At 47.4% G+C, this 27,168-nt stretch overlaps 1 protein-coding gene across 7 annotated transcripts; it reads left to right on the forward strand.

Annotated features, from left to right (window-relative positions):
• Positions 1–89: 89 nt before the first annotated feature.
• On the forward strand, positions 90–26,910 carry SLC25A25 (solute carrier family 25 member 25). 7 transcript variants are annotated; one of them, XM_064677065.1, is made up of 11 exons: positions 90–396; positions 19,833–19,959; positions 20,040–20,127; positions 20,565–20,600; positions 20,886–20,997; positions 21,679–21,837; positions 22,574–22,726; positions 22,849–22,956; positions 23,204–23,371; positions 23,847–23,997; positions 24,379–26,910. In XM_064677065.1, the coding sequence occupies exons 1-11, from the start codon at positions 121–123 to the stop codon at positions 24,561–24,563; spliced, it is 1,563 nt and encodes a 520-aa protein (XP_064533135.1). In that variant the 5' UTR covers positions 90–120; the 3' UTR covers positions 24,564–26,910. The 7 variants fall into 7 exon arrangements, with proteins under 7 accessions (XP_064533135.1, XP_064533131.1, XP_064533136.1 ...); XM_064677066.1 differs by lacking the exon at positions 90–396 and adding an exon at positions 3,128–4,329; XM_064677060.1 differs by lacking the exon at positions 90–396 and adding an exon at positions 10,982–11,639.
• The last annotated feature ends 258 nt before the right edge of the window (positions 26,911–27,168 follow it).

Here is a 27,168-nt window from a genome sequence, read left to right on the forward strand (position 1 = left end):
GGGCGGCGCGAGGCGTCACGTGGCGGCCGCGGCGCGTGGCGCGAAGGCGGAAGCGGCGCCATTTGCCGGTTCCCCGGCGTGACGGGTGGGCGGCGTTCGGGACTAGGTGCCGGTGGGGCCATGCCGGGGGCGCGGCGATCCCTCGCCTCCCCCGTGGTCAGCGGCGTCCTCTGCCCCTGCGGGTCCCCGCACGCACCGCCGGCAGAGGGCGGAGGGAGCAGTGGCGGCAGCGGCGGCTCCTGCGGGCGGTCGCTGTGCGAGGCCTCCGAGCAGGAGCGGCGGCTCCGCGCGCTGTTCCAGAAGCTCGACGTGAACCGCGATGGCGCGCTCTGCATCCACGACCTGGCCGTGGGGCTGGGTCGCCTCGGGCTGCAGCGCTCCGAGCTGGACCTGCTGGTGAGCGGCGGGCGGCGGGGGCTGGACGGGCTCTGGTGCCGCGGTCCGGGAGAGAGGGAGGGTCGGGCTGCCCCCTTGGCTCCGTGCGAGTCTCGGGAGCGGGAAGTGGCTCTGGAGACCCTCCAGCTGTGCCTGGCCGAGGCAGCGGGGGCTCCTGCGCGGGGCACGGCAGCACCCGCTTTCCGTTACCGGCGTGTGCCCTGAGCGAGATGGGACATTCCCTGTGTGATGTGACGACGCTGCTCCGCTCCCCACGGAGCGGGCAGGCACCTCTGGGTACTCGCCTCAAAGCGACCCTGCCGACCTGCACACTGAGCCCGGAGGAGTCGGTTTGCTCGCTCCCTGCAGGCACGTACAGTATTAACTGCCCGCAGTTAATAAGGTTGAAAACTTGTTGCTTGGACAGGAAGAAAACCATAAAGGAAATGGCCTTTCGCCAGGTCCGAGGACAGGGCAGCTTGCATGCTGACTTAAACTAGTAAAAGATCCTTTAGAAGGGGTTCCTGCAGTCAGGAATTTTATTGCATCACCGCGTTTCCTCACATGAGTCCGTCTGGCACAGTGTTGCTACTCAGGTTTGCCCAAGGTGGCTTATGCACGCCAGACTCGTTTGTTTGAAGGGGTTGGAAGTATCTTGAAGTGTAGGGAGGCTGCTGTGCTGTACAGTTTGCACACGGAGTGTATAAAAAACCAAAACGTGCAGCACTGGCTTTCTCTTTCAGTATCAGAAGCCCTTTGTGGTCGCACCGCTCTGTGTACACTGAGGGTTCTGGACTCCAAGGTTCAACATGATTGTACTCTATTTAACCGTAATTAGTGCTATTTACATGTCTGTTAATCAGAGCAATAGCCTTGTCCTCAGTGCTGCAGTTTGTCCCTGCCGAGTCTTTTGTAGTCTATGTGCAGAGCCATAAAAAAGCTCAGTATTATGTGAGGATGGGAGATAAACACATGAGTGCAGCCAGGGATGTGCCACGACACAGTGCCTAAGTCCTGGAGGAAGGAAGAAGAGTTTAACTTCTGAGTCACTGAAAAGATATTTAATTCAAGTGACATTTCATGTTCTCTCCCTGTTCTGGGAGTGGCGCCTCAGTTTGAGTGCTTTATCTGCATATGCCCATCCTTTCTAGAGTTTCTAGTTCCTCTCTAACTTTGAATCTCCAACACCTTAGCTTCTAACATTTCTCTTTGGTTGCTGCTGTAAAATATGAGAATTCCTTGGCACTGTGGTCTCATGAGTGACTTAGTTTCAAAAATTGACACGACTGCCATGATGATATTCTGCTGGGTAAATTTTAGCACTGAAATCTGACTGTACCACATCAATCACCCGTGCATGCCCTGTGACACTGACCTGCTGCCATCCCTGGGGTACAGTCCCTTACCCCTGGCAAAACTCCCTCACCTCCCAGAATGTTCTGTGTCACGCCTGCATGCCCGCCTGGGTTTGCATTCCCTGCTCTTCCCATGCATGTTACTTGATCCAGCCTGACATTCTCCAGCCCAGGGAGGAAGCACCTTAAAAACAAACTGCGTTTTTGCTTCCCAGCAGAGAAGTTTCTTTGCTTTCCACGCCATGGGAGCGGCAGAGAGGAACCTTCGTTCTGCGGGGACTGGAACTCGCTGTCGAAGGGAAGCGCTGGCTGGATGCTGCTTAACAATCCTGTCTTTCTGCTGAAGCCCTTGTCTGTCAGTATTGTTCCTCTGCCTCCTCTTCCTCTGTGTGGGAAGTGGCTGGTTAGATGAATAGTGTGAGGACTGCCCCATCCCTGGAAGTGTCCAAGACCAGGTTGGATGGAGCTCTGAGCATCCTGGTCTCGTGAAAGGTGTCCCTGCCCATGGCAGGGGGTTGGAACTGAATGCTCTCTTTCCAACCCAAACCACTTAGAGTTTGCAAAGCACTATTTGTATGGCAGAGCATCCCCTTAGCAGGGTAAAACTCATCCTTTAAGAAAGAACGAGGATGCAGAGTCCAAAACTCTCTAGTTCCAGTTAAAAATGTGGGAACAGCCCTCAGAGAGCTGGCTGGAAAGCTTCCGCCTAGTGCGGTTCTTAGGAAAATCAAATAAACTTCCTGTTTCTCAGGCAGTTCTATTAATAAGTCAGTCTTTTTTCTGCTCCATCCTTAGCTAATTATGGCACCTCGATGCTTAACTAATGTGAGGTCACGCTCAAGAAAAGTGCTTAATCAAGATAAAGAACCTTTTTGATGTATCGGGCCATGGTGTTTGGAGCCCAGTTTAGGCATAAATCACATGGATTGCCTGTGATTAGTAAATTACCTGGTGCATTTTATTTTTCCTTCCATTCAGCAGTACAGTTGATATGGGAGTTGCCTTCCAACGTTTTGGGAGCAGATGGAGAAAACACTGGGCTGGTAATGTGAGGTTATCACCAATCTCAGCTGCGAGCTGCTAATCTCCCTGCGTCAGTAGGCTGAAAGTCCTTTGTGGTAACAATAAGTTTTGGGCTGAACTCGAAAAGAAAATGAGCAATATTTTGGCTCCTTCACTGCTTCAGAGTGCTTGCTGAGATAAAACCCTTTGTGGCATTCTTGGAAAATTGCTGCCTTCTGTTTTAGAGGCGGCCTTCTGTGGCGGGGGAGAGAAGGGGTTGTACTCAGATGTCCTCTGAGGTGGAATTTGCTTATATAAACGGTGCTTTCTTTTTTTTTTTACCCATACTGTTATCTTTAAACCATTTGACAAATACAGTGTGCCAGACCAGTGAGCCTTGTAACGAAATGTTTGCTTGCACTGGTCAGCATGAAGCAATCCACATACTTCACTTTGCTTGGGCAGTAAAGTGGTAATAACCATGTGAAGAATTTTTTTACAGCTGTTCTTGTTCTACTGTGTAAAGGGATAGTCTTTTACTGTTAAATTCTATTTACTTCTGGAATGGGCAGTGTCCTGTTACTGCTGCTTTCTGACTTTTATATAGATTTATGGAACAGGAAATATGCACTTAATGGAAATACAGATAGTTGAGCCAGAACTGTGTTTTCTACTCTGTATCTGGAGATGTCCTATTGTTGAAAGAATGCGTAATGGTAATATTTGTGTGTTTGCTAATATAACTTTTCCTACTGATCCTGATTAACTGCAGGGCTGGAGTGCCATTCTAAAAACTCATCTCTGCTGCTGAAGTTCCAGACAGTCTGAACTGGTGGAATTAATCACAGCTGCCTAGAGACACACTGAAGTGGTGAACTTTATCTGCAGCTGCCTCTTCTGTGGTGGTGCTGAGCATCTTCTGTTGGACTAGTTCTCTCCACTGCAAGAAACAGTTCTCTCCACTGCACACATGACCGTTGTCTCTTTTCAGTTCCAAGTGTCCTGTTGCTCTGCCCTAATGATGATATCCTCCTTGGCCTTGTGATATTTTCCTCTCCCCAGTTAATATATGTGACTGCCTATTGCTCCCTTGATATCAGCTTCCCCATGGGAAACTACATCAGCTCCCATTCTGCTGAAATCTTTCATCGCTTCTTTCTTAGCCTGGTATCTTCTCTTTCATCTCAAGGTTCTGGCTGTCCAAGCTCCCCCACAAGTTCTGTTGTTCCCTTTTCCCACGTACCAAAGAAGCAAAGCCACACTGCACTGTTCTGTTTGCTTTAGGCCTTTCCTCTGAACAACTTTGCTTTTTAAGCGTGTCCGTGGACTCTTCCAGCTGTACACGTGCCATTCTGGGATAACAGATCGGTTAGTTCTTTCGCAAGTGCTTCCATGGATGGATTGAGAAATTCCTTTTACTGTAGTGGTTGCAAGCATAAAAATATTTAATCTTGTTCCTGATCAATACTTTATCTCCTGTCATGACGTCATTTAATTCTTCCTTTCAGGCTCTTTATTTCTGTAACTGTTTGACTCTCCAGAACTTTCGAGGACTCTGTGTTGCACCATGCACAATGTACTGGAATTCTCAGCAGCTGTAAGGGGCAAAAGGAGCAGGGACTCTTTCCTGTGTCATGCTTTCACCTGTTTTCCATTCACAGCCATCTGGAATTGGAGGACCTGAGTTTTTATTGTGTAACAGAAGTCTGTTTATGATAAAAAGAGCAGAATTCTAATACAGTTCCATAATCTGGACTGGAATATCTCTCCAAACCTAAATACATTTAGATCTCACAATACAACTCCAAACCTATATGCATTTTTACATCTTCCTGGTTTGTATGTCTTGAATCCTGCTGGGGCAGTTGTAGAGCTTTTAGCCAGGCTTCTGTAATTCATCCTGAAGGATTGAGCAACACAAGGTTGTATCAGACAAGCGAAGCACTGTTACAGATTAAAATTCCAGCTGATACCCTTCCTCCTGCTGCTTTCAGCAGTTATTTGCCAACAAGTTCTCATCCACCCATCTCCTTACTAATCCCAAAGGACGAATGTGGATACTGTGAACCGGTTTAACACTGGATGAAATTGCTTTCAAAAACACGTTAATTAACTCCACACACATTTATGAATAATGTTTATTAAAATAATAAGCACAATAGATCATATTTTGTGGGTCTGTAGGGACCAGAGGTCTGTTGCTGCTCTTTGTAAATTATGAAATGTGTGGTTTGATGGAGGCCCTGTTCTCTTGCACTTGTGCAAGAGCAGAACTGTAGATCAGTGATTTAGTTGTAGATTAAGCCTTCAGATCTGTGGTGAGTGGATGAGTTGGTGTGAATTTTGGGTCCTGTTACCTTCTCTGATTTAGGCTAATGACGCAAATGAACTCCTTGTAATCAGTCATATGAGTTCTTGACAGCTGCTGAAGAGGCTTTGAGAAGAAATACAGGGGTTGGTTTTAGCACAAGAGAAACTTGTGGGCTCAGTGTTGGTCATAAATAGCCTTGGCCTACAGTGAGAGCCTTGGGCCGAGGGTGCACTGGGACAGGGAATGTCAGGGGACAAGGGCTGGCACCCTGCTGCCAGAGATCCTGCAGGGACAGCAGGAGGAGGGAGGGGCTGGAGAGCAGGGAATCTCACACCTTCACGGTGAAAGTCTTTTCTCAGTTTGGATCTCTGGCCATCAGCCCTGCCTTGGTGTGATTAATATATGAAATGGGCAGTGTGTGTTCACCCCGTGTTCAAGGGGAGGTCGGAAGCCAATTTTTAGGTGCAAATACATACAAGAGAAACTTGCTCCTGCATGTTTCCCTTGCATATAAACAAACAAACAAAATTATGGAGTAGGCAAGTGTTGCTTTATGTTTATGTACGTACAGGACCAGGTATATAACTTGAGGGATGTTTGTTCTTCCAGGATTGTTTTTGTCCAGCCTTGCAGCAAACTGGAGAAGCCTGGTGGTTCTCAGGTTTATTTAGCAGAGACCTTTGTCCTGTTTTCGTGGTGCAAATGACTGAAGGAAGCTGGCTGACCTTTGGGAGATGTAGGTGCCACTTTGACTGGAGCACATAAGTTTTAAATGTCAGTGTTATGTAAGAGTGTCTCTTCTAGAAAGGCATCCTGCATGTCACTGGTGTGGCCTCGTAGTGTTGCTTCCTGCAGGATGGTGTTGGTTCTGAACCCTGGAGGGACCTGTAGGAACCCCAGTGAGTGAAATGAGACAACAAAACTGATCCAAGGCAGCTGAATGTGCCTGTGTAGAATATGCAGCAGCGCTTTGATCTTTTAACGTGTGTTCTGTGGGGCATTCTTTAGTGACCAGAGCTCAATACCTTGGTAAGTAGTGGAAATGTCTCCTTATTCTCATACAACTGGATTATTAGAATCGTTAATGTTGGAAAAGGCCTGCAAGATTAAGTCTAACCTTTGACAAACACCACCACTTTAACTAAACTGTAGCATTGAGTGCCATGTCCAGTTGTGTCTTGAACACCTCCAGGGACAGAGACTCCACCTCCCTGGGCAGCCCTTTCCAGTGCCTGACCTCCCTTTCAGTGAAGAAATTCTTCCTGATGTCCAGCCTGAGCCTCCCCTGGCACAGCTTGTGGCCATTTCCACTTGTCCTGTTCCTGGTTGCTTGGGAGAAGAAGTCAACCCCCACCTCTCAGGGAGTTGTCAGATTACTGAGATAACAGCAGGTAAAAAACCTCCAGACTTCAGGATACTTATTGTTTCTTTTAATTTGTATTTTTGAATGAATCTGGCTTAATATTGAGCAGAACCCTTAAATGGTTGATAAGTGTTAATAAAATGACATCATAATAAGGACTTGGTCTCCTGTTTGAGAGCCCTAAAAAATGACGGTGCTGCAGCCCTGTGCTCTCACCTGCACACAGTACAACATGATATGTTGTATCACGGAGGGAGGAGGAGAAGGGGGAGGGAGTTCTTTCCTACAGACCTACTTGTAGCAAATGGTAAATGAGTCTTTGTTCTTGTTCATGTCCTATGGCTATATTTGTCCCCCGAATGTGGGACATGAGCACGGTTTAATGACGGCCCAGTCTCTGTCTCGGGTGGAGAAGCATAGCTGTGATAACTCGTGTCCATGTGGGGAGGCAGCCGAGATATCTTAGTTTTTCCAGCTCATGTCGGGAGCTGCAGGGGAGCTTCTGCCAGCTAGAGTGGCTTATAGTGGGGAATTCTGCTCTAAGAGAAATTGTTGAAATTTTTAGATCATGAGCTGCTTGGAAAGGCAAAGCTGTTTGGTATGTGAACCTACATGGTTTAGCCTGAGGAGAACTGTGTGAGGGCAAGCCTGAGCCTGGGCTGCTGCAGGGCCATCGTTTCTCACTGGGTCTTTTCCTTCTTAACTCTCTGGTGCAGCAAGAAGTTAATTTTCTAATTTTGGAGTACTAAGGATGCCCTTAGTCTGTTGGTGTATCCCTGTACCTCATATAATACGACCTTGGTGGAACTTGCTGTTCTGGGCAATGGCTGTGTGTTCCCCCTCCTTGGCCAGCTCTGTCTGTATTTCTGTACTTGGCTCTGGCCCCTGGATGCCTGAATGTATCAGCTAGGATAGTTAATTGCTTGTGCCAGGGTTTCTGTAATGAGGTGACCTGGGTTTCTTTGTAGTGTTCCCTGAGCTATGCTGTGTCACCTTAATATATGAACCTACTTGAATGTCACCAGACAGTTTAATTATTTAAGCAGCAGTGGCCAAGACATTTAGATTTTGTGTCTTAAGAAGCACTGTGCAGGCTTAACTTTGTCTCTCTAAAAAGTCTGAAGTATTTAATGTTTTCCTCTTTCAGAAATTCCATTTGAGAAGATAAGAGGTAATGGTAGTCATGGTGGCCCATCCCAGTTGGGGGGCTGGATGCTGTCTGTAGGTGACACGCACACACACTTGAGGGCAGCAGTGCTCCTTGGGGTGCTTCCAGGAGAGCTCCCAAAGGAGGTGAGTCATGGATGGTTCCTGCGGGGTCACCTGAGGAACCGGAGACGGCGACTGCAGTGCCAGCTCTTCCTGTGCCGAGGAGGAGAAGGGTCACTGCTCCCAGCACAGCTCCCTTTTTGCCCTCCCTCTCACATTTTACACATGGTAGCTCTTTGTCGGTGACAAGGCTCACATGCTTGTGGGAAAATGCTATGCATTTACTCAAACAAGTCTTCTAGAAGCCATCTATCTTAAAGCAAAAGTCTGAATTTCTGCCTGGTACTACCAGCCTGGAAAAGGCAACTGCCTGTCTGAAAGCTGGAGTTTTAGACTTAACAGGTACTAAGATGTAGCCTGATGATGTGGCTGGAGAAGATACAACATAACTTGGATTTGTGGCTTAAACAAAATCTCCCTCTGACAGCTTGTGGTACTAAGGAAAATAGTTTTAATTGAGCAAAACACATCACTCTCTTGCTCTTTCCCTTCTGTTTTGTCTCCATTTGGGTAGATTACAGAACTTTATTGTCAGCGTCTCCTCAGGCTATCTAATGACTATCCATTTTGGTGTGTAGGACTCCCAGGCCAGCTGCCACAGGCGCCTTCTGTCCCCAGTGACTGGTGTGCTGGCCAAGAGCCAGTGTTCAGATCAGCCCTCCTGCTTTTCTGCCTTAAATCCCAGGTTTGGATCATGCAAACAGCTGGAGTTGGAGGGCTGGCTGTCTCCTAATGAAGCTGAGGTTGGGAAGGCTGTTTTACTGTGGCCTAGGTGTTCATGATTTCTTGAAAAAGTGAATTCTTGCTCCTCATATGTTCATTTGTGTCACCCTTCAGGCAGGACTCACGGTATTTATTGCATCTTTTCTCTCGTGTGAATGATTGGCTTTGTGGTGGTGTTGGTAGGGTAATAATTCCCTACAAATTCCCTGTAGGAGAGCAGTTGTCTTGCCTCTAGCTGTAATCATCCTGCTGTTACTAGGTTTATTATTCTGACCTAATAAAATTTCCCACTTGGTAAAATAATTTTTTTTCCTAAATATGATTAGAAAAGTCTGTCTGTTCTCAAGGAGCTGTGTGAATTAGTGTGGTGGCAGAATTCCTCTGAGGTTTCCTTTAGTGAGGACAGAGGCCAAGGAAGCATTGCTGAGTTTCTGCTATAATTGCACCCCAGGCATGTAATTTCTTGCACAAATTATTATTTTCCTATGAAATCTCTGCATGAGCAAAGGAAGATGGGATCCCTGCTGTGCACACACCACTTACATTAATACTGTTGCAGGGCAACAATTGCAGTAGTGTCAGGTAACATCAGCTGTTTAATGGGACCTCGTAAGTATTAAGTGACCACAGAGGACAAATCTCAAGTCCCACATGGGTGCTTTGCCTTCTGTATCATGGCTTGTAGCTCTGTGAATGGTGGGGCAGTTTGCCTGCAGCCACAGGCAGCTTGGATGCCCTTTCCACACTTTTTTGGGCCCCATCCATGAGTAACCTCAACTGGTTACCCCAGCAGAAAGCTCTGTAATTTTTGGCTGGTTTAATGAGGTTGTGAGAGGAGCAGGGGAGCAAGGTAAGTGCAGGGTTTATGTGGATGTGTGAGATGACTTGTTTTAGTGGCAGTAAGCTTCAGATTAGCTCACAGCTGCTTGTGAAACCACAGCCTTAGGCTAATAGGAGCTGATTTTGAAGAACCGTGCCCAGTTCAGAAAATCTGCTTTGTTCTTCTGGCTTGAGAGCATTAAAAACTTTCAAATGTCATCTTAAAGGATGTGATTCACTTCGTGTTAGAAAGTAGTTTAACTTTTGTGCTTGTAGTTGTGATGACTGGCAGCAGCTCAAGATAATTGAAGCATGACAAGAATTCCTCAGTCTTTTCTGCCTGTGCCTGAGCCTGGGCTTCTGACTGCATCCCAACCAGAGCTGGACTGTGCCATTCCTCGGAGAGGGGCAGGGCTTTTCCCACACCCCCCTCCCAGTGTTACTGCCTCTGAATTTTTAAAATTTTTTTCTATGTGGTTAGTTTTTGGCATGTGTCAAGTTTTAAGATAAAAAACTTTGTTGCGTACTCTTTGTAGACCTTGTGATTAAAGAGCATTTTTTTCTTCCTAAGTAATTCTGGTGTATTTGCAGAAGAATTCTTTTTTAATGTGATGTCTGCTATGTGCTTGTCTCTCACTTTTTCCATTACTCAGGTCGATTACAGGAATTCAACTTTAGCAAGTTGCCAAATGTGATGTTTAGTGTTTTTCCTTTATTTGCAGATTGGCTGCTTAAAGCTTGCAGACCTTCCAGATTTTGGATCTTAATTTCACATCTAATATCTGTATAACAGAAGTGTCCTGCAGTCTATCACTCTCAAAAGTTAAAAGCTGAAAACTGACGTCCTTTGCTCCCCATGGATCTTGCTTTGCTACGGTGGGTAGGGAGCCCTGAGTGATGGAAGCTGTGATCTGTACTCATTTCCCTGCATGTTAAAACCCCCAGACTTATGGAAAAGTCATAATAGTTTGGAAGTGAGGCGTGCAGTGCCCTCTGTCTGTGGATGCAAAGAACCTGGGAATACGAAGTAAGATGGAAAATGCTGCTGGGTTCTTCCAGGGTGGGTTGACTCTTGTGGTGGGAGGCCGATGTCCTCACCAGTGGAGGAGCAATTGCTGCTAGGACAGCAGAGAGGAAAACGTGGCATTTCTTGCAGAAATCCAGGGAATATATTGGTATCTGTGCCTGTATATTGATATCTACTCGTAGTCCTGCTCTGGCTGGTCCTAGCCTTGGTCCTAGCAGAGCTGGGCAGCAGAGCTGGGCAGCTCCTGCACAGATGAATGGCCGTAAACGCTGTGTGGGCGCGTCGCTGTGCTGCGCTGGGCGCCAAGGGAAGCAGCACAATGCAGCACCAAAGAGCTATTGTAGGCTCGGATGAGACTATAATAGACCAGGGAGCGAGTGCAGTTGGAGGTTAATGCGGCCGTGGCTGGGCAAAGCCGGCTTCTCTCCGCACAGCCATCTGCCGCCCTAACAAAGAGCCGCAGCCGAGGCTGCGGACGCGGCTACACACATCCCTCGGGCCATCCCGTTCCCTCGGGGCCGTGTGTTCCACGCTCGGGTTGGGTACCCGGCTGCCCTCCGTGCCCGCGGGCGCGCTCCTGTGCGGGCGGCCCGGGGCGCGCTCCCGGCCGGCTGCGCGCGCTGCCGTGCTCCGGAGCTCCGCAGCGTTGGGAGCGAGGATTGGCTGGGCACTGCTGCAGTGGGGACGCAGCCCGGGTGCTCAGCATCGCTGCTCAGCCTCCCCGCTCCCCTGCCGTGCCGCCGGGATGAGCCGGGACGCGCCGCTCCATTGGCAGCTCTGAGAAGCTCATCTTTAGCTTTGCCTCCTGAGCGCAGCGTCTCGGCTTCTCAGTCCAAGCCGTCTCCAAAGCTCAGCGTCTCTCGGCGTCTCCTTGCCAAGGGGGCTTGTGCTTTGTCTGTTGCCATCAGATTTCTGAGGCTCTGGTACAATGAGCTGCTTGTCAGGCCAGGCACGACTGCAGTAGCAGCAATTTCAAAAGGCAGGAAGCGTCCGCAGGAGCGGTCTGTAAAGAATTCTGAGCCTGTGGAGTCGCTGGGTTGAACCTCCCCGCTGGCTGCTGTGCCGATTCCCGTCTTGGGGGTGCTTGGTAGTGCAGTCACATCATCCTTGGCAGCGGGCAGCTCCCGAGCGCGCAGGGTTTCCCTGCCCGGGATGCTCGCTGGAGCAGCAATGCTGCAGACCCTGTGGCATTTTCTGTCTAGCTTCCTTCCCAGGGCCATATGCCAAGGTCCTGCAGATGAAAAAGAGGATGAGGCCAGAAACACCACCCCACTTCCAGGCCCCGGGGAGAAAGGGCCAAAGATGTTGGGGAAGACACAGGACAGAGGGACTGATCCCACTGAAAGGAGACCAACTATCCTACTGGTGGTTGGACCCGCAGAGCATTTTCCAAAGGTAATGGGACATCCAGGGGCCTGAGGAGGGGTTGGTGCACATGACAGCTGAGTGTGTGGTCTGTGGGAGAAGGGCTGTTGCAATTGGAGTGTGTGTGTGAATTTGGGGAGGGGGGAGAGGGACAGGAAAAAGGGTGTGCCTGTTAGAAAGGAAGGGGGGGCAGGGGAATGACCGAAGAGAGGAGGTGATCTAACCTTCCAAACATGATGTTCTAAGTGGGCAAAAAATGCTGTTTAGGGGCGAGAAGGAGTGTGTGGGGTCTCCAGGGTTCCTTAGCAACATGACTGAGAGGGCAGGGAATGATAATGCAGGTTAGTGGTGAGTCCCACCCCTGCACCGGAGACCAGCAACGGATCAGATAGATCCTAAAATGTTCCGTAGTCAGTCTCTGGTAATTTGGCAAGCCTCTGGTAAAACTTGCATGTTCTGGGCAAATGAGTAACTGGCTGTATTATTTGAATGGCACAGCCCGGAAGAGAGTAAAGCCTGTCTCTGGGGAGCGGGTGGCATAAGGGAGAGACTAAAATCTGTGTGAGGATGGGAAGTTCCCAGGGGATGGGAGAGCAGGGAGGTGGTGGGGGCGCACAGTTGGCAAAGAATAAATGGTGAGGCTTTGTCTGGGGGGAGGTGAACAAAAGCTGCTTAGTTTAGTGCTGGGGCTTCCAGCACAGTGCTGGCTGACTGCGGTTCTGGTGTGTTATGATGGGGAGGGAATGCTGTCCGTCTCCCCTGAGGATGGTGCAGTCAGCTCTGACTACATGTGGTTTAAGACCAAGGGTGTGACCTGGGATTAGGGGAGAACGATTTGGGCATAGCCCCTGCTAGAGGTGGGAGCTGGGGATGATGCTGAAGGGCTGCAAGGGTGTGTGACTTTCAGGATCCAGCTTATTTGACAGGGAATCAGGTGTGGTTGTTGCTGCAAGGTTTCTTTTTAAAAAGGGGGACGTACAGGTTTAAGTTGTAGAGGAGCTTAATATCTATTCTGCTGCTGTTTTGAATGGAAACAGGACGGCATTTCTCATTCCGGGGAGCAGAAGCCACTCCCTGCTTGAATCAGACTGAAAAATCTGCAGGGACTTTTGCCTTCATGTCTATCCTTAGCAGTTAGCAGTGTGCATCTCCTTCCAAAAAAGGAGCATGCGCGTCCCGAGAAGAGGAGGACTTTGGTGCACAGAGGTTGAAGAAGGACAGAGGCTCTGAACTGAAGTAGCTTGTGATGAAAGCCTTGCAAGTGTAGGGCTGAAAATTTCTGGTGTCTTCTAGGGAACAATAGTCCCTCAGTCAGGGAGAGTCCATCTGTTCACACCTAGAAATTAAGCTTTCTCTGAAAGCTGATACCAATCTCCTCTTTCCTGTGTGACCCTGGGAAGTTTTACTGCATAAGAACCCTAAAATTGGCTAATGGAGAAATACCTAGAGGGTAAAGATGTGGTAAAATGGAGTTGTTGCATCTTAGGAAGTAACTACCCATCTGCCAGGAGGTTGTAACTGTGTAATTTTAGCCTGCCCTGATTGTAAAGTAAAACACAGTGTAAAGCTCTTCTGTTGAGGATTATGCAGATATGTTTTACCTTGCAGTTCAGGCCAGCTAATGCTGCATCCAGCCACTGTGGCTCTGCTGATGGACAGCAGCTTGTTAAGCTGCAGTGACTTGTTTGTGCTTGATCAGATATCAATGTTCTAATTACCTGTCTGAAGGAGAAGTGTTGGGAAAAGTCTCATACAGCCTTAGGGAGAGATAATAAACCACTGTGAGCAAACAGTATTATTTGGTGTTTATAGAAGATGTGGGGGCTTTTGTTCTCTGCCACTGGCTGGCTGTGACCTTGGGAGCAGTCTCTTGACTGGTAGGCCACTTTGTTTTGTAAAAACACCTGTAACTACCTATTTGCTAAAAACACAAAAAATATGACACCTGATAGTGATGTTAAGGAATTGCCATGTATCAATAAACTTGAGAGGAGGGGCTTCCTGGCCTTGGCTCTTCAATCTCCACTTGTCATTGGTGTGTTTCTCCTCAGAACCTTACCTGAAGGTAACGATTTCAACATGAGGCTGTTTCTGCAAACGTGGAAGAAAATACTGATTACTGATGTGTTGTGTTTGCCCCGGATGTGTGTACACAGGAGAGACGTATTATCTGCCCCTGATGTCACTATCTGGACTTGTAACTTTGGATCTGCATGTTGTCAGTGGAACAGGTCACCTGTCCTGGTTATCTTTGTGTCAAAGACTGCGTAGTGTTGTCTGCCGTCCCTGGTCTCTGTCCTTTCCCTTGCAAAGCTTTGGCTGGCTGCACCTCTTTACTCTCCTGGAGTCTCTTAAATTATTAACTCCCCTCCTTCATACTCTCTGTGTTTTTTGAGGACTTTCTGTACTGTCCAATTAATTATAAGCTAGTTTCTAGAAATTAGAGGAAACCAAGTCAGCAGAACCCAGTGAAACCTTCGAGCAATAGGGCTGTGGCCCAGGAACTGTTTTGCATCCTCTGAAGGAGGATGTTATGTGACTGTGACGCTCGCTGGCACTTGATATTTTTAGAGACTTTTTTTTTAGCAAAGTAAATTCAAAATTAAACAGCATACTTTGCTGCTCCTTGTATGGCTGCATCTTTCCATCCTTTGGGAGGTACGTTCTGGAGCTGATGTAGTAAATCAGTGATGAAGCAGGTGCTTAGAAGAGTACAAATGACTTGGAAAGGTTAGTGTTGGAATGGCAGGGTATGGAAACTGGTAACTCGTGCAGATTTAAAGAAGAACCAAATCCTATAAATAAAATGAAAATGAGTTGGCAGCTTCCTTGATGACAAGAACAGTGAGCTGTGAAGGTAGACAAACCCAGATACTGCTCCCTTTAGCAGAGGATATCAGCCAGGCTGGCTCTACATCACCCAAAAATGGCTTCATTGGCAGAATTGGTGGCTGGAAGAAGTATCAGGGAGGAGTGACCTTATTTGGTGCTCTGTGCCCTGTCCTTGGTTTGATCAGGAATAGACAGTGCTAATGAGGGATGTACTATCCGTAGCTCATGCCTGAAGCCCTGGGCTGGGTGTGCTGCCCACAGGGGCTGGGGGAGCAGGACCAGCTCTCTGTGTGCTGAGACTTGGGCAGTGACCCCATGCTAATGTCCCAGAAGTGCTGATCCCTGCAGCCTTGGAGAGCTGCCTGGCTTTTGAGTACTTCCAGCTTTACAAGGATTTCTTTAGGTGAAATCTAAAAACTTCTTAATGCTTGCTTAAGCTCCCTTTGTCATTATAACCTGAATTGCTGGTATAAACTTCATTTGTAATCTGTCTCTCCTTCTTAGCTTGCTGTCCTGTAATTAATACCCTGCTTAAAATCAGCTTTAACCTCATTAGCTTTCTCCTTTCCTATGACGTAGGTAGTAGGGCTTTTTTTCCTAAAATGTGCCGATTTTTGCCTTTTGTCTCTAGCTGCCAACTCCAAACAGAGTTCCTTAGGAAAATCTGCATCATGTTGGCATAGCAACTGAGCCGCCAAGCAGCTATAATAGTGATGCTTGGCAACTCGTGGGAAGGACTGCTGAGGATCTTGAGGCTTTGTGGAGCAAATCTGAGTTAGATTTGTTCACTCAGTACCTGTTGCTGGGGGGGAGCTGCTCTGCTCGCCTCGGTCAGGCTGCTGAAGGTGTTTGGTGCTGCTCAGTGGGGGGGATGTAGCACTGGGGCGCTGCTTGCAGTGAGAGTGGTGGGAAGGCTGGGGTGTGCTGTTGGCATGCATGCAGTGAGCTGCTGCAGCTGATCTTTAAGAGGATCTGGAGTCCCTGAGAAGATCTTGTTTTCGTGTGGAGAGACGTCAGCAGGGAGTAGGTTAAGCCTGGTTAGGTAACGTGGCAGCGGTGCCACGGTTGGTGAGGTGCCCAAGGGAGGGCAGAGGAGACTGTAGGCCACAACTCTCAAGGGTAGTGAGTCCCTGTGGGTCATGATCCATTAAGCTTTAAAAAAAAAAAATCCTTGACATAAAGCCCCAGATTAAATATTCCCAGTTTGTGTGATTGACATGCAGCTCCACAAACAACTCATTACAGACCTTGGCTTTGCTTTAAAGAACAAAATACCATGGCAAAGACGTAAGAGCCCCCTGTGCATGAGGGCCTGAGGAGGGGAGTGCTGGTTGGACTTTGCTCTGCCAAGCAGGCTGTTTGAACACAGCAAACACCAGAAAATGTTGTTGTGTCCGCAGTGGTGGCGAAAGCTGTTATCTGGGCTGGCTTGAACCAGCTCAGCAAACACACTGTGTTACTTCTGGTGCAGACAGGATTAGAGTTTGGGTTATGGGCTATGGCTTCCTGCATCTTCTTTGTGTGATAGCTTCTCTCTGATAAGTATCAAGACTATAACTTTATTTTACAATTCACATTAGCAATCAATAATTCTGTCCTGAGTGGCGTTGTTGCACTCTGGTATTCTCTCTGGTGAGCTTGGTATTATCCCATACATCAAACTCCACTAAATGCTCAGAAACCTGTAATTATATCTGCATTAAATGGTGCTTGTGCCACGCTCCCTCCAGCCTGGCTTGCTCCTAATGAGACCTCAGGAACTCGCTTGCAAAGCAGTTAAATTGTCAAGGGTAGAAGCTGGAAAATGTTGTTCTGCCCGTGCCACTTCTCTTAGCACAGATCTGACTGCAATGTTTAATTGTGGTCGGAAGAGGAGGGAAAATATTAAGCTGGTGTAACTGCTGTGTGGATGCTTAGCTAGGAGGCTTAGAAACAGCTGGGGCTGTTTTGAAGCCTGCCCTTGATTTGGGTGATTTTCTGTGTATTTGGCACAATGACAAACCTCCACAGGCTTTATTGCTGCTGTGTTAGTAACATTGGAGTGCTGCAGAGGGGAGAGATCTTGATGTGCAGGGGTTGCCTGTTCCTAGCTGACACAAGTCGTTTTAGGAGAACTTGCAACAAAGCCAATCAACTCTGGTACAGCAAAGTAACCTTGTAAAAGTGGAATTTCAAGACTGTTGCTTAAACTGGATATCCTAAACATGTATGAAGGCAGTAAGTGGCTGGCATCCTGCTGTTACTGTGTTTTAGAAGAACTTTCTGGAAGACAATGAGAGTTCTCCTGTGTTGCATGGTGGGAAAGGTTATGATCAACTGATCCTTACTGTGCTGCCTGTGTAAATCCCCACAGAGGCGAGAACAGGATCAGGAAAGACTGATGGGGATGTAAGGAACAGCAAGTGAATGTCCTGGCCCTTGGCCAAAGCCTCTTGAGCTAAGAGGGACACCCAGTAAGAGTTAACTGGTGGTGAGTGTGATGTAAGGGTTCTGTGTTAATGGGAGTCAGGTGTTGAGCAATGGGAGCAGCTCACGTGGCTGCTCTGTGTCAGATGGGTGGGACTGTACAGCCCCGGCTTCCCTTTTAAGTAGAAGGGCAGGGCTTGTGCAGCCAATCCTGCCGGAGCCAGCCTCGCTCATAGGCATGTGTCATGAGACTTGCTGGTATTTCCTTTCCACTACGCACTGAAATTAGCTGAGGGGAATCATTCAGTTTTACTTCCCTTCCTTCCCGGTGGGTCTGAGCAGGGCAGCTGAGTCTGGGGCTCAGAAAGATGCTCTGCCTCTGTCTGTACGTGCCGGTGCTCGGGGAGACGGAGTTTGAATACTTTGAGTCGAAGGGGCTGCCGGCCGAACTCAAATCCATCTTCCGCCTCAGCCTCTTCATTCCTTCCCAGGAGTTCTCCACCTACCGCCAGTGGAAGCAGGTATGGCCCCGAGGGAGGAATGGGAGGGAGGGAGTGATGGAAGGGTGGTCTCTACACCCCGAGTGGCTGATTGGAAGGGGGAGAAGCCTGTGATGGCTCTGTTGTAATAACTGAGTACAGCATGGCCTCACTTCTCATGCTCCTTGGCAGGGATTGCTGAAGCAGCGTAGAGTGGACTTTTTTCTTTCTCATTCTTTTGTTCTGAATTGGGTGAGATCTCGGTGCCTCCAAGACTTTAAACCAGCTGATTTGATGTGAGTTAAATAGAGAAAGGGGTTTTCCAAATTACAGAGTCTTTTGCTTCAACTGGTCTGCTCAGATATGTTTCCACATCCTCTTTCTTTTCCTTCTTCTTGCATCCTGCCTCCCTTCTGACAGGAGGTGTGTAATGTAGTGTCAGCTCAAGCTGGTGAAGAGGAGCAGGTTTGTGCTGTGAGCAGGAGAGCGGGTCTGTGTGAGTGACTCAGCCAGAGGTGGGTGGGCTGAGCTGGGGGAGGTTGTGCAAGAACCTTTTGCTTCGGAAGGGAGATGCGCTAAATCCATCTTGTCGCTACTTCTTTTTCATGACCAGGCTGTCAGCCCAGAGAGCTGATTATTGATCAGCAAAGCTGGGGAGGCTTTTTATACCTTTGTGCAGAGACGTAAATGGGATGCTGCAAGCTGGGAAGTGTGTGAGGTCCCACAGCACTGCAGGGGCTGTGGCTGTGCAGGTGACCACAGGAACTTCTGTGGCCAAAATAGCAGATTTCATATTTGCTGTTAAGGGCGAAGAGCTGCAGGCAGATATTTGTTCACATCTCTGGAGAAGATGCTTGGCTTTCCCACCCCCTCACACGTGTGTTGTGGGTTACTGTCGGTCAGGCCTACGGTGTTTTTGCTCTGTGATTGTGGGGGAGGAAGGTGAGCAGAGCAAAGCTTTTATTGCCTGTGGTCTCTGATCACTTGTGGCACCTCTCTGCAGTTGTTAGGGTGTGCTGAGAGAGCAGGAGCAGTTGCACAGTCACATCTCTCTTACAGAGCCTCTGAATTATTAATGCCTGTCAACTGGTTGGGGGTTGCCAGTGAGAGGGGAAGCCCTGATTCAGCTGTTCAAGCCCAGTGTGCTGACAGATGAGGGGTGTTGGTCTATATTTAGCCCACAAGTTGAATGTGAGGTCGTATCTGAACTTTACAACAGTCATATGATAAATGGCATGTTGGGAATACTGGGCATACCTCGGAGGTCAGGGCAGCTGGGACAGCACTTTCTTATTTAAGATTCAGAAAGTGATTAGGAATAATCCTCATAGCATTAAGGCTAAAGAGACAGGACTTAGTGGGTGAGAGAGTTTTAATAGCAAATTATTTAGTACTGAAGTAATTTAAAATGGCATTGAAACTAAGACGTAAGGCTTGTGAAGGGGACTGGTGGTCATAGAGTGAGGAGATATCACAGTAAGCTTAGGTTTGCCTATTACTGTTGAAGCCTGAATATTGAACAAAATATTGATGAATGGAGGGATAACCCAGTGTTTGATCTCAGCTCAGAGCTTCCTTGACAACCCATTTGCTCTTAACATAAATGTTACAAGCATTGAAACAAAACTTTGGGTGATGCAGTGGATTGAATCATACTTCATTTAGTGTTGCTCACTGATTGATGTTGGAAAAGACTTAAAAGCTGTCAAAGGCAAGTGACTGAACAAGAAGGGAAATAGGAACTCCCTGAGCCACATTCTTGCAGTCTGGAGATCACCTCTCCTGTCATGCAGCCATATGCCCTTACATAGGGCAGTCCATGGGCTGTTGCCTCATGCTGCAGTGAGTTAATTAGTCATTTACCTTGTCCTAGATGTCTGGCACAGTTTGATCTTGATTTTAGTTTTGTCCTACTAAGAACCTTTTCTTGCTCTATATGCATCTCATGGAAAGTTGTGTAATTAAAGCAAATAGCTTCAGGGTGCCTAAACCAGTTCACAGGGGTTTTTATCTTCGACTGTGTTCACTAGACCTGGACAGGCTTTTGCTGGTTGGAATTAGTTATTGCCAGAGGGAGCTTACTTCTCTAAGGATCGTAGCAGGCAAGAAATTCCTTCTGTTCAGTTTTTTTTTATTACCTCGAGTTCTGTGATTCACTTTTAATGCAAATCTGTTGCCTCATACTTAGTTCAAGAACCTTCACAAGGACTTTGTAAGGTGTTAAGATACAGTCCTGAGATCAGACACATTACACTAACAGAATGTCCCTGATAAAAGCATGAGGCATTCTGCCTGCATAGTGAACTTTGGGAGACAGTTGGAATCAGGTGACTTTTCTGTGCTACTGCTTTGCTCAAATTTCTTTGAGGAATTATAATTCTGTCGCTGACTTTCTGGAGGAAAAGTCAAAGTCATGTAGGAAAAGATCTTTAAATATGGTAGAAGAAAGGGCTGACCTGTCTGAATGAACAAAGGGACTGACAGGTTTTTACTGTTTTCTGAACAGAAAATTGTGAAGGCTGGAGACAAGGATCTGGATGGACAGCTGGATTTTGAGGAATTTGTTCACTATCTCCAAGACCATGAAAAGAAGCTGAGACTGGTCTTCAAGAGTCTGGATAAAAAGAATGATGGTAAGTATGCTCATGAATGGACTAAGTGCCTGTGTTAGCTTGTCATACATGTACCTGAGCTCACTGGCTGATCTTTGCAGGCCGCATCGACGCCCAGGAGATTGTACAGTCCCTGCGGGACCTGGGAGTCAAGATCTCTGAACAGCAGGCTGAGAAAATACTCAAGAGGTGAAGATTCCAGTGGTTTTTCTGTTTTATGTTGAAGGGGTTAGAAAGAAATGTAGGGACGTGGAACACCTATCTCTTTTTGCCCTGCACACACTTTCCAATTACTTCAGCTCCTCCCTTTTTTCCTATTACTTTTAATTTTGATTTTCCCCCATGAATTGACATAATAAAGTCATAATGCTTTATGGAGAGTTATTGTCAGAGTCTCTCCCTGACCTGTTGAGGGGAAGTGCTTGTATCTGAGCTATTTGCATCCCTGTCTGATTGTCCTGCTGCCCTGAGCTTGCTGCTTTGGAGAGGGACTGTGCAGTTGCTCTTTGGAAATGCCGAGTGCTTTATGCATGTGGCACTAACATGTTAACAACCACTTATTTGTGCTGTTTTTTCCTCTTTTTTTCCTCTGCTACCTTCCCTCTGTCTGTTTGCCTGTGTGTCAGAATAAGGACGGGACACTTCTGGGGTCCTGTCACCTAGTAAGTATAATTTTCCCTTTAGTGTTAGTTATGTCTCTAACTTTGATAAGAGGGGGTCCAACTACTGCTGTGGGTTGGTTAGAAGGGAGAGGGGGGGAGGAAAGAGAGCCCTCTCTGTCTGGTGAATAGAAGATTTCCTAGCCTTGTCTTGTGTCTCTTTAGAAGTCTTTTAGTAGTTGCTTTGCAAAGCTTTTTTTGGTGTAAGCCTGAATAATCAAAGGGAAGGGGAGGAGGAATTTGTCACCCAGTGGGAGCCTGTACTCATTTGATGATAAATCTTTTCAGCATGGATAAAAATGGGACGATGACAATTGATTGGAATGAGTGGCGAGACTATCACCTGCTGCACCCAGTGGAGAACATTCCTGAAATCATCCTGTACTGGAAGCACTCCACGGTAAGAAATAGTTCCTCTGCAGCAAGTCTTGGTCTTTGTCCAACTTCTTGTTCCCCAGGAGCTATCACAGTCCCTATCTTTCTCTTCATGGTTCATAGCTGCCCTGGAAGCTAAATTGCTTCCTGTCTGGTGATCTTGCCACCCATCACTGGCACAGCTGGAGGCACAAGTGATAACTGCATGTTCTTCAGGGAGGTGAGGGTGTTCTCTTGGCAGCTCTGAGAGCTCCTGCCACTGGCCAGCCCTGACTGGTTCAGGACCTGTTAAAACTAGAAACTGATTCCACAGGCAACCATCCTTCCTGGAGATATTTCTGTGTGTGAATAGTAGGTAATGAGGTTTAACTGACTGTGAGCTTGGAAGATTCCAGAAAGGTCCAGCCTTTTTGCCATGCAGCTGCCTGCAGCTGGTCGGTTTGTTCCTAACCATGATCCATGGTATTTTGATGCAGACAAATGTTCAGCAGTTGCCAGGTTCTTGGACAGAAATCTTCCTCCTGTGACATGTTGTGTAGCAGTGGCAGCTCCTGTGGCCAGACACAGCAGTTAACAGCTGTAGATAAGCTGCTGACTTGGAATAAGCATATCCAGAACTTCAACACTTTGCACTGACAAAGAGCAGTAAAACTTTGGCAAAATCACTGGCCGATGAAGCATTTCTCAACACTTTCTACTTTTGCAGATCTTTGATGTAGGAGAGAACTTGACTGTCCCTGATGAGTTCACAGTGGAAGAGAGGCAGACAGGGATGTGGTGGAGACATCTGGTTGCTGGTGGAGGTGCAGGTGCTGTGTCCAGAACCTGTACAGCTCCCTTGGACCGCTTGAAAGTGCTCATGCAGGTATGATGGAGCAGTTCCACTTTGTTTGAACACCTGAGCAGATTCCTTTAATATTCATGGATGCCTAGGAGGTGATAATGTTCATCAGCACAGTACAGCACTGTGGCCAGGGTTAACCTCTTATATTGCCATTTTTGAAAGCGTTTTGGATTATTTGAGGGATTGAAGCCATGTTAAAAAGTTATTCTTCATTGACTAGAAAAAATACAGAGAATCTTTTGAGAGGTAGACATGTGAAAACTGTCAGTAGTTAGACAGCTTTGTGGAAAAGCTGGGGTTTGGTGAAACAAGTTCAAGTCCTGTGTTCACTTGAGAGGCCCCTGAGGCCATGAGAGTTGAAGTGGATGTGGTGTTCAGTTGGCAGAGCTTGTACTCAGTATTAGAAAAGAGTTAGAAGATCTCGATTTTAGCCTGCTTTGTCACTGCACCTGCTCGTGAACCAGCTGAGAATTTGATGGGTAGTTGATCTTAAGTTAGGTATGGGAAAAAACCAGCCTATTTAACCTTTCCTCCCATTCCAGAGGGGAGATATTGATTAGATTCATTAGTTAACGCTAGACTTGGCAAAAAAGAAAAGAATCTTGCTTTCCCATTGTAGTAGTTATCTGGGAGGGATTAAAGCCTTGGCAAATCTCTGGATAAATAAAAAAGCGCCCTTTTGTCCCTGGATTACGGAAAAACGTAGGGCTGTCGTAATGGGGACTGGAACTAATCCAGGCTTGCTTCTCTCTCCCAGGTCCATGCCTCCCGCAGTAACAACATGTGCATCATCGGCGGGTTCACTCAGATGATCCGGGAGGGTGGTCCCAGGTCACTGTGGCGAGGGAACGGCATCAACGTGCTCAAGATCGCACCCGAATCGGCCATCAAGTTCATGGCCTATGAGCAGGTGAGTGAAAGGGCACAGACAAGTCTGGCTGCAGAAGGGTGTGCAGAAGGACAGTCTTAGAAGAAGGAGGTGATTGAGATAGGTCATGGAGCCTCAATGTCTGTCTGTTCTGGCTTCTGCAGATCAAGCGGTTCATTGGTACTGACCAGGAGATGCTGAGGATCCACGAGCGGCTCTTGGCTGGTTCTCTGGCTGGGGCCATTGCACAGAGCAGCATCTACCCCATGGAGGTGAGGAAGGATAGCCCAGCCCAGGGGGGCTCGTGGCAAGGGCAGGGATGGGAAAATGTGGGTAGAACACCAGCACTGTGATAATTGATGAGTTCTTGGAGGTGATATCAAGTGCTGCTGTCAGGACACTGCTGTTGTCCTGGCTGTCTATGCTCTTAATGACATTGTCTGTACGTTTGTCTCCTGCTGATTCTCCTTTAGGCCTTTATTCTTGTATTTATTCTTAGTATTTATTCTTGTCTCCCAGGTTCTGAAAACACGGATGGCTCTAAGGAAGACAGGACAATATTCGGGCATGTTGGACTGTGCCAAAAACATCCTTACAAAGGAAGGAATGTCTGCCTTCTACAAAGGCTACATCCCCAACATGCTGGGAATCATTCCATATGCTGGTATTGACCTGGCAGTCTATGAGGTATGAAGCCTTCAAACTAACAATTATTATATTATGTTACATTATATATTATTGTTAACTTGTTATAGGGCTGTGCTGCTTGTGTGGCTTTATCACTGTCACACCTGTCAGTCACTACAGGACTTTAATTAATTTATCAAATTTTTCCTGATCAGCCTTACGGGGCACAAATGGATTTTTTTTTTTACCCCAAATGGCCTAAAAGATAATCTAATACAATGATTCTACTTCATAAACCATAGTTAGCATCGTGCATGGTCACTTGTTTCTTTTCGTGAGAAAATTGCAGCAGGAAACTAAAAAAGAGATTTTCCCAGGGGTGCTACAGTAGCAGAAGCCTAAAAAGATTTGAGAAGCCCTGTGCTTCTGGCTGAGCTTGCACGTAGCTTCCTGGGCCTTTAAGCTGGATCTTTTATGAAATGTGATATTCTTTTGATTGTTTCTTCACTGCTAACTTTGGGCTTGTTCCTTCCAGACACTAAAGAATACCTGGTTGCAACGCTATGCCGTCAACAGTGCCGACCCCGGGGTCTTTGTCCTGCTGGCCTGTGGCACCATCTCCAGTACCTGTGGACAGCTTGCCAGTTACCCACTGGCTCTCGTGAGGACACGCATGCAGGCCCAAGGTGAGAACTTACTGGGAGCAGTGGGAACTCCTGGCATGGTTTCTGAGCAGGGTAAAGGTTCTGTAGTGTAAATATTGTGACAACAGCCTCAGCTGGGCCCGTGCAGCTGAGCCGTGGGCTGTTTGTGATGCTGCAAGTGGACTTTGTGCTGCCCTTCAACAACTGGGGCCAAGGACAGGAGTTTTGGCTAAGGGTGTCTGTACAGCAGTTTGAGAAAATAGTGGTGATGTGCAGCATGGCCATGGTGTGCTGAGAAGTTAATGTTGTCCCCCACAGAGCACCTTTGCTCTGTGAACATCTGGAAGCATGTGACCCAGAACTGCTCTTAACATGTTTTCACCACCTAGGCTGCATTATTTATTGTGTTTTTCCCTGTTGCAGCTTCAGTGGAGGGTGCTCCTGAGGTGACAATGAGGGGACTGTTCAAACACATCCTGAAGACAGAGGGAGCGTTTGGGCTTTACCGGGGTCTGGCGCCGAACTTTATGAAGGTGATCCCAGCTGTGAGCATCAGCTATGTGGTGTATGAGAACTTGAAGATGACTCTGGGCGTGGATTCACGGTGACCAGGAGATGCTGAGGACTTTGAACTCTGAAATCTTGGGATGCAATCCCAAGACGTATAAGCCATCTCTCATTCTGTGAATGTGTCGACACTAAGCTGACTAAGCAAAGCTGTGAAATCCCAGATTGTTTGTGAGTCAGTAAGGGGGAGGGGAGGATCTGGTGTCCTTTGCCATCTTGCTACTCAGAGCTCCACATAAACCATCACGTGGTCCTTTTTGTTGGGCCTTTGGGAGACCAGGAGGTGAACTCCTGAGAGAATCTTAGGGCAGGAGTTGCTGAGGTCAGTTCCCAGCAGTATGACAGAGTAGCAAAGATCTGGGTTACAGGTCTGCCCTCAGCCTGTTGCCTGTACAGAGCTGTTTGCCTACAGATGAGCACCTTCTGACTTGCTGAAAGAGCTTCTTTTTCCATTCAGACAGCTGCTTTTTCCATTCAGTTGTTTAACTTCCTACCCATTGTTTAAATTTGTACAAACCTTGTGTAGGAGCTGCTGCCACACCGGGCTTGTTATAATGTTTACAAATATTCCTTTGGGTAGGAGACATTCATGTTCTGCTTCCAAGACTTGACATGAAATGTAATTTTGATCTATACTGGTTTGGAGGGCTGGTGGGCAGTGGTTTATCCAGTCAGGCTGAAGGTTGCTTAAGCCAGCCTGATGAAGAATTAGAATTATTTATTTTTTATAGGTTTAAGTGTGTCTCATAAACCCACTAACAAGATGCACTTACTAACAGAAGCAGCAGACTAGAGCCTGCATGCCTGTATCCTTTGCATGCCGGGATTGGCTTGTCTTATACTCAGCAGGGGCTTGGGAAGGGGAAGGCAGGAGAGCCCTGGGCTGACCGGCACCGTGATGCATGGCTTTAGTGAACAAACACAATATTTCACAGCTCCTGTGCAGTTGTGCTCCCAGCACGACGTGAGAGCCCCTGTGCAGCGTTGCATGGACCTCTCGATTCCATTCTGCCTGGTGCCAAGGAGAGCTGTTGGGCCTTTTCCAAACCCCGTGCCTACGCTGCTATTTCTCTCTTTAGACCTCTTGGTAGATGGATGTTCAGGTTTCCATGGGTGCCCCAAGTCAGGAATGTCTGCTGTGGGAAGGGGTGTTAGGGAGAGGGGCTGGTTGTCACTGGGAGAGGTGGGCTTTCAGTCCTGAAGACATGCTTGCTTGTCTTTCAAAGGGTGCTTATCATAAGGCTAAGGGAAAGAGATGGCTTTAAAATTTCTCTGATTGCATTATGGGCTGCTTTAGTTAATAGGATCCGACTTCTGAGGCCTGGAAGATCCTCATTCAACTTTTCATTTTGGGCAAAATGGACCAGCGTTGCATTCCACTGTTTTACTGCTTAAAGCATATTTATTTTGTATTTATTTGAACAGAGTTATGTCAGACTATTTTTATAGACTTGTTTAAATATTGTTACTGTGCTTATATTTCTCCTGTTTTAAAAAGTTCTCTATTAGTTCTCTCACATCACACAGCTGAGTCGTGGGGAGGGATGCTAAAGTCACTCTTGTACCTTCCCTGTGGGGCTTGAGCTGCCTTTTCCACATCTGGGGTTGTTGCTGGAGGACCTCAGCCCAGAGAAATTCTGTAGCAAGAAGCCATAGGAGAGAAGGGAGCAGGTGAGGAAGCAGAAGCTTGGGGAGAGGGTGCACTGTGAGGCTTGCCTTAGTTTGGAATTGCCTCTGTGCATGGCTGAAAGGCTTTGGGTGGATGGCTGAAGTTGGGAAGTAGAAGGTCTGTGTATGTTGGATGTCACAACAGCTAATTAAGAGCAATTTGGGGAATTTTTAGGTGAGGGGGGAGGAGAGAAATCTCAGGGACTAAAGACAATACACATTTCCAGAGAGGTGGAAGGGAACTTGCACTTGGACATGAGCTGAATCAGTGCTTTGAGGCTGAATCAGAAGACCCTGCTGCTGAGTGAGTGCTCACCACACGCAGGAGGACACTGTGGAGGTGTGTATGAGAAATTGGAGAAGGATTTGCTAGCACTCAGCAGCTGCTTTTTTTTGGACAGATTTTGGTGGTTCATGGAGAGTCTCCCAGGTGAGGCTCTGCCTTAACTCTCAGTGCTGTCAATAGCAGCCACTTGGAAATCTAACCAGTCTGGATTAGTGATGATTTTTTTCCACCCCCCTCTTCCTGAGACCTGTCATAAATTCTGCAGTGGCTCCTTCCTACCAGTGTGGCCTAATGAGAATATGAATATCAGAATGCAAAAATCAATGCAAAATGACAACCATCTTTGTAGCTGTAACCACAAATTGTTATAATGCAAATCTAACTCGGATTCTTCATGTAGGGAACAGTCTGCTAATAAAGGTCTGTTAAAGAGATACTGTGTGTCTGCATCTCTGTCCTGATATGGTTTAGTGATGTTGTTTGTGGCCAGACTTTTCCTGGGATAATTCTCACCAAGGTCACCAACACTGGGAAGGATTCTCCCTTTGAGGACCTGGGAGGACGGAATTCTTAAATGCAGAGACAGCAAGACCAAGGCTAATGCTGGTGGTGATGAGTCAGGGATGTTCAGACACTGTTTACCTGTCTCTGAGTGTTGCTGGACTTTGCTCATCTCTGCAGTATCCATAACA

The sequence above is a fragment of the Pseudopipra pipra genome, chromosome 20 (assembly GCF_036250125.1).
Source record: "Pseudopipra pipra isolate bDixPip1 chromosome 20, bDixPip1.hap1, whole genome shotgun sequence".
Lineage (NCBI taxonomy): Eukaryota > Metazoa > Chordata > Aves > Passeriformes > Pipridae > Pseudopipra > Pseudopipra pipra.

Coding starts and splice junctions, on each gene's coding strand:
- SLC25A25 (XM_064677065.1), top strand. CDS start 121: ATGCCGGGGGCGCGGCGATCCCTCGCCTCCCCCGTGGTCAGCGGCGTC. Junction 19,960..20,039: donor TCTGGATAAAAAGAATGATG/GTAAGTATGCTC, acceptor TGATCTTTGCAG/GCCGCATCGACGCCCAGGAG. Junction 20,601..20,885: donor TTCTGGGGTCCTGTCACCTA/GTAAGTATAATT, acceptor AAATCTTTTCAG/CATGGATAAAAATGGGACGA.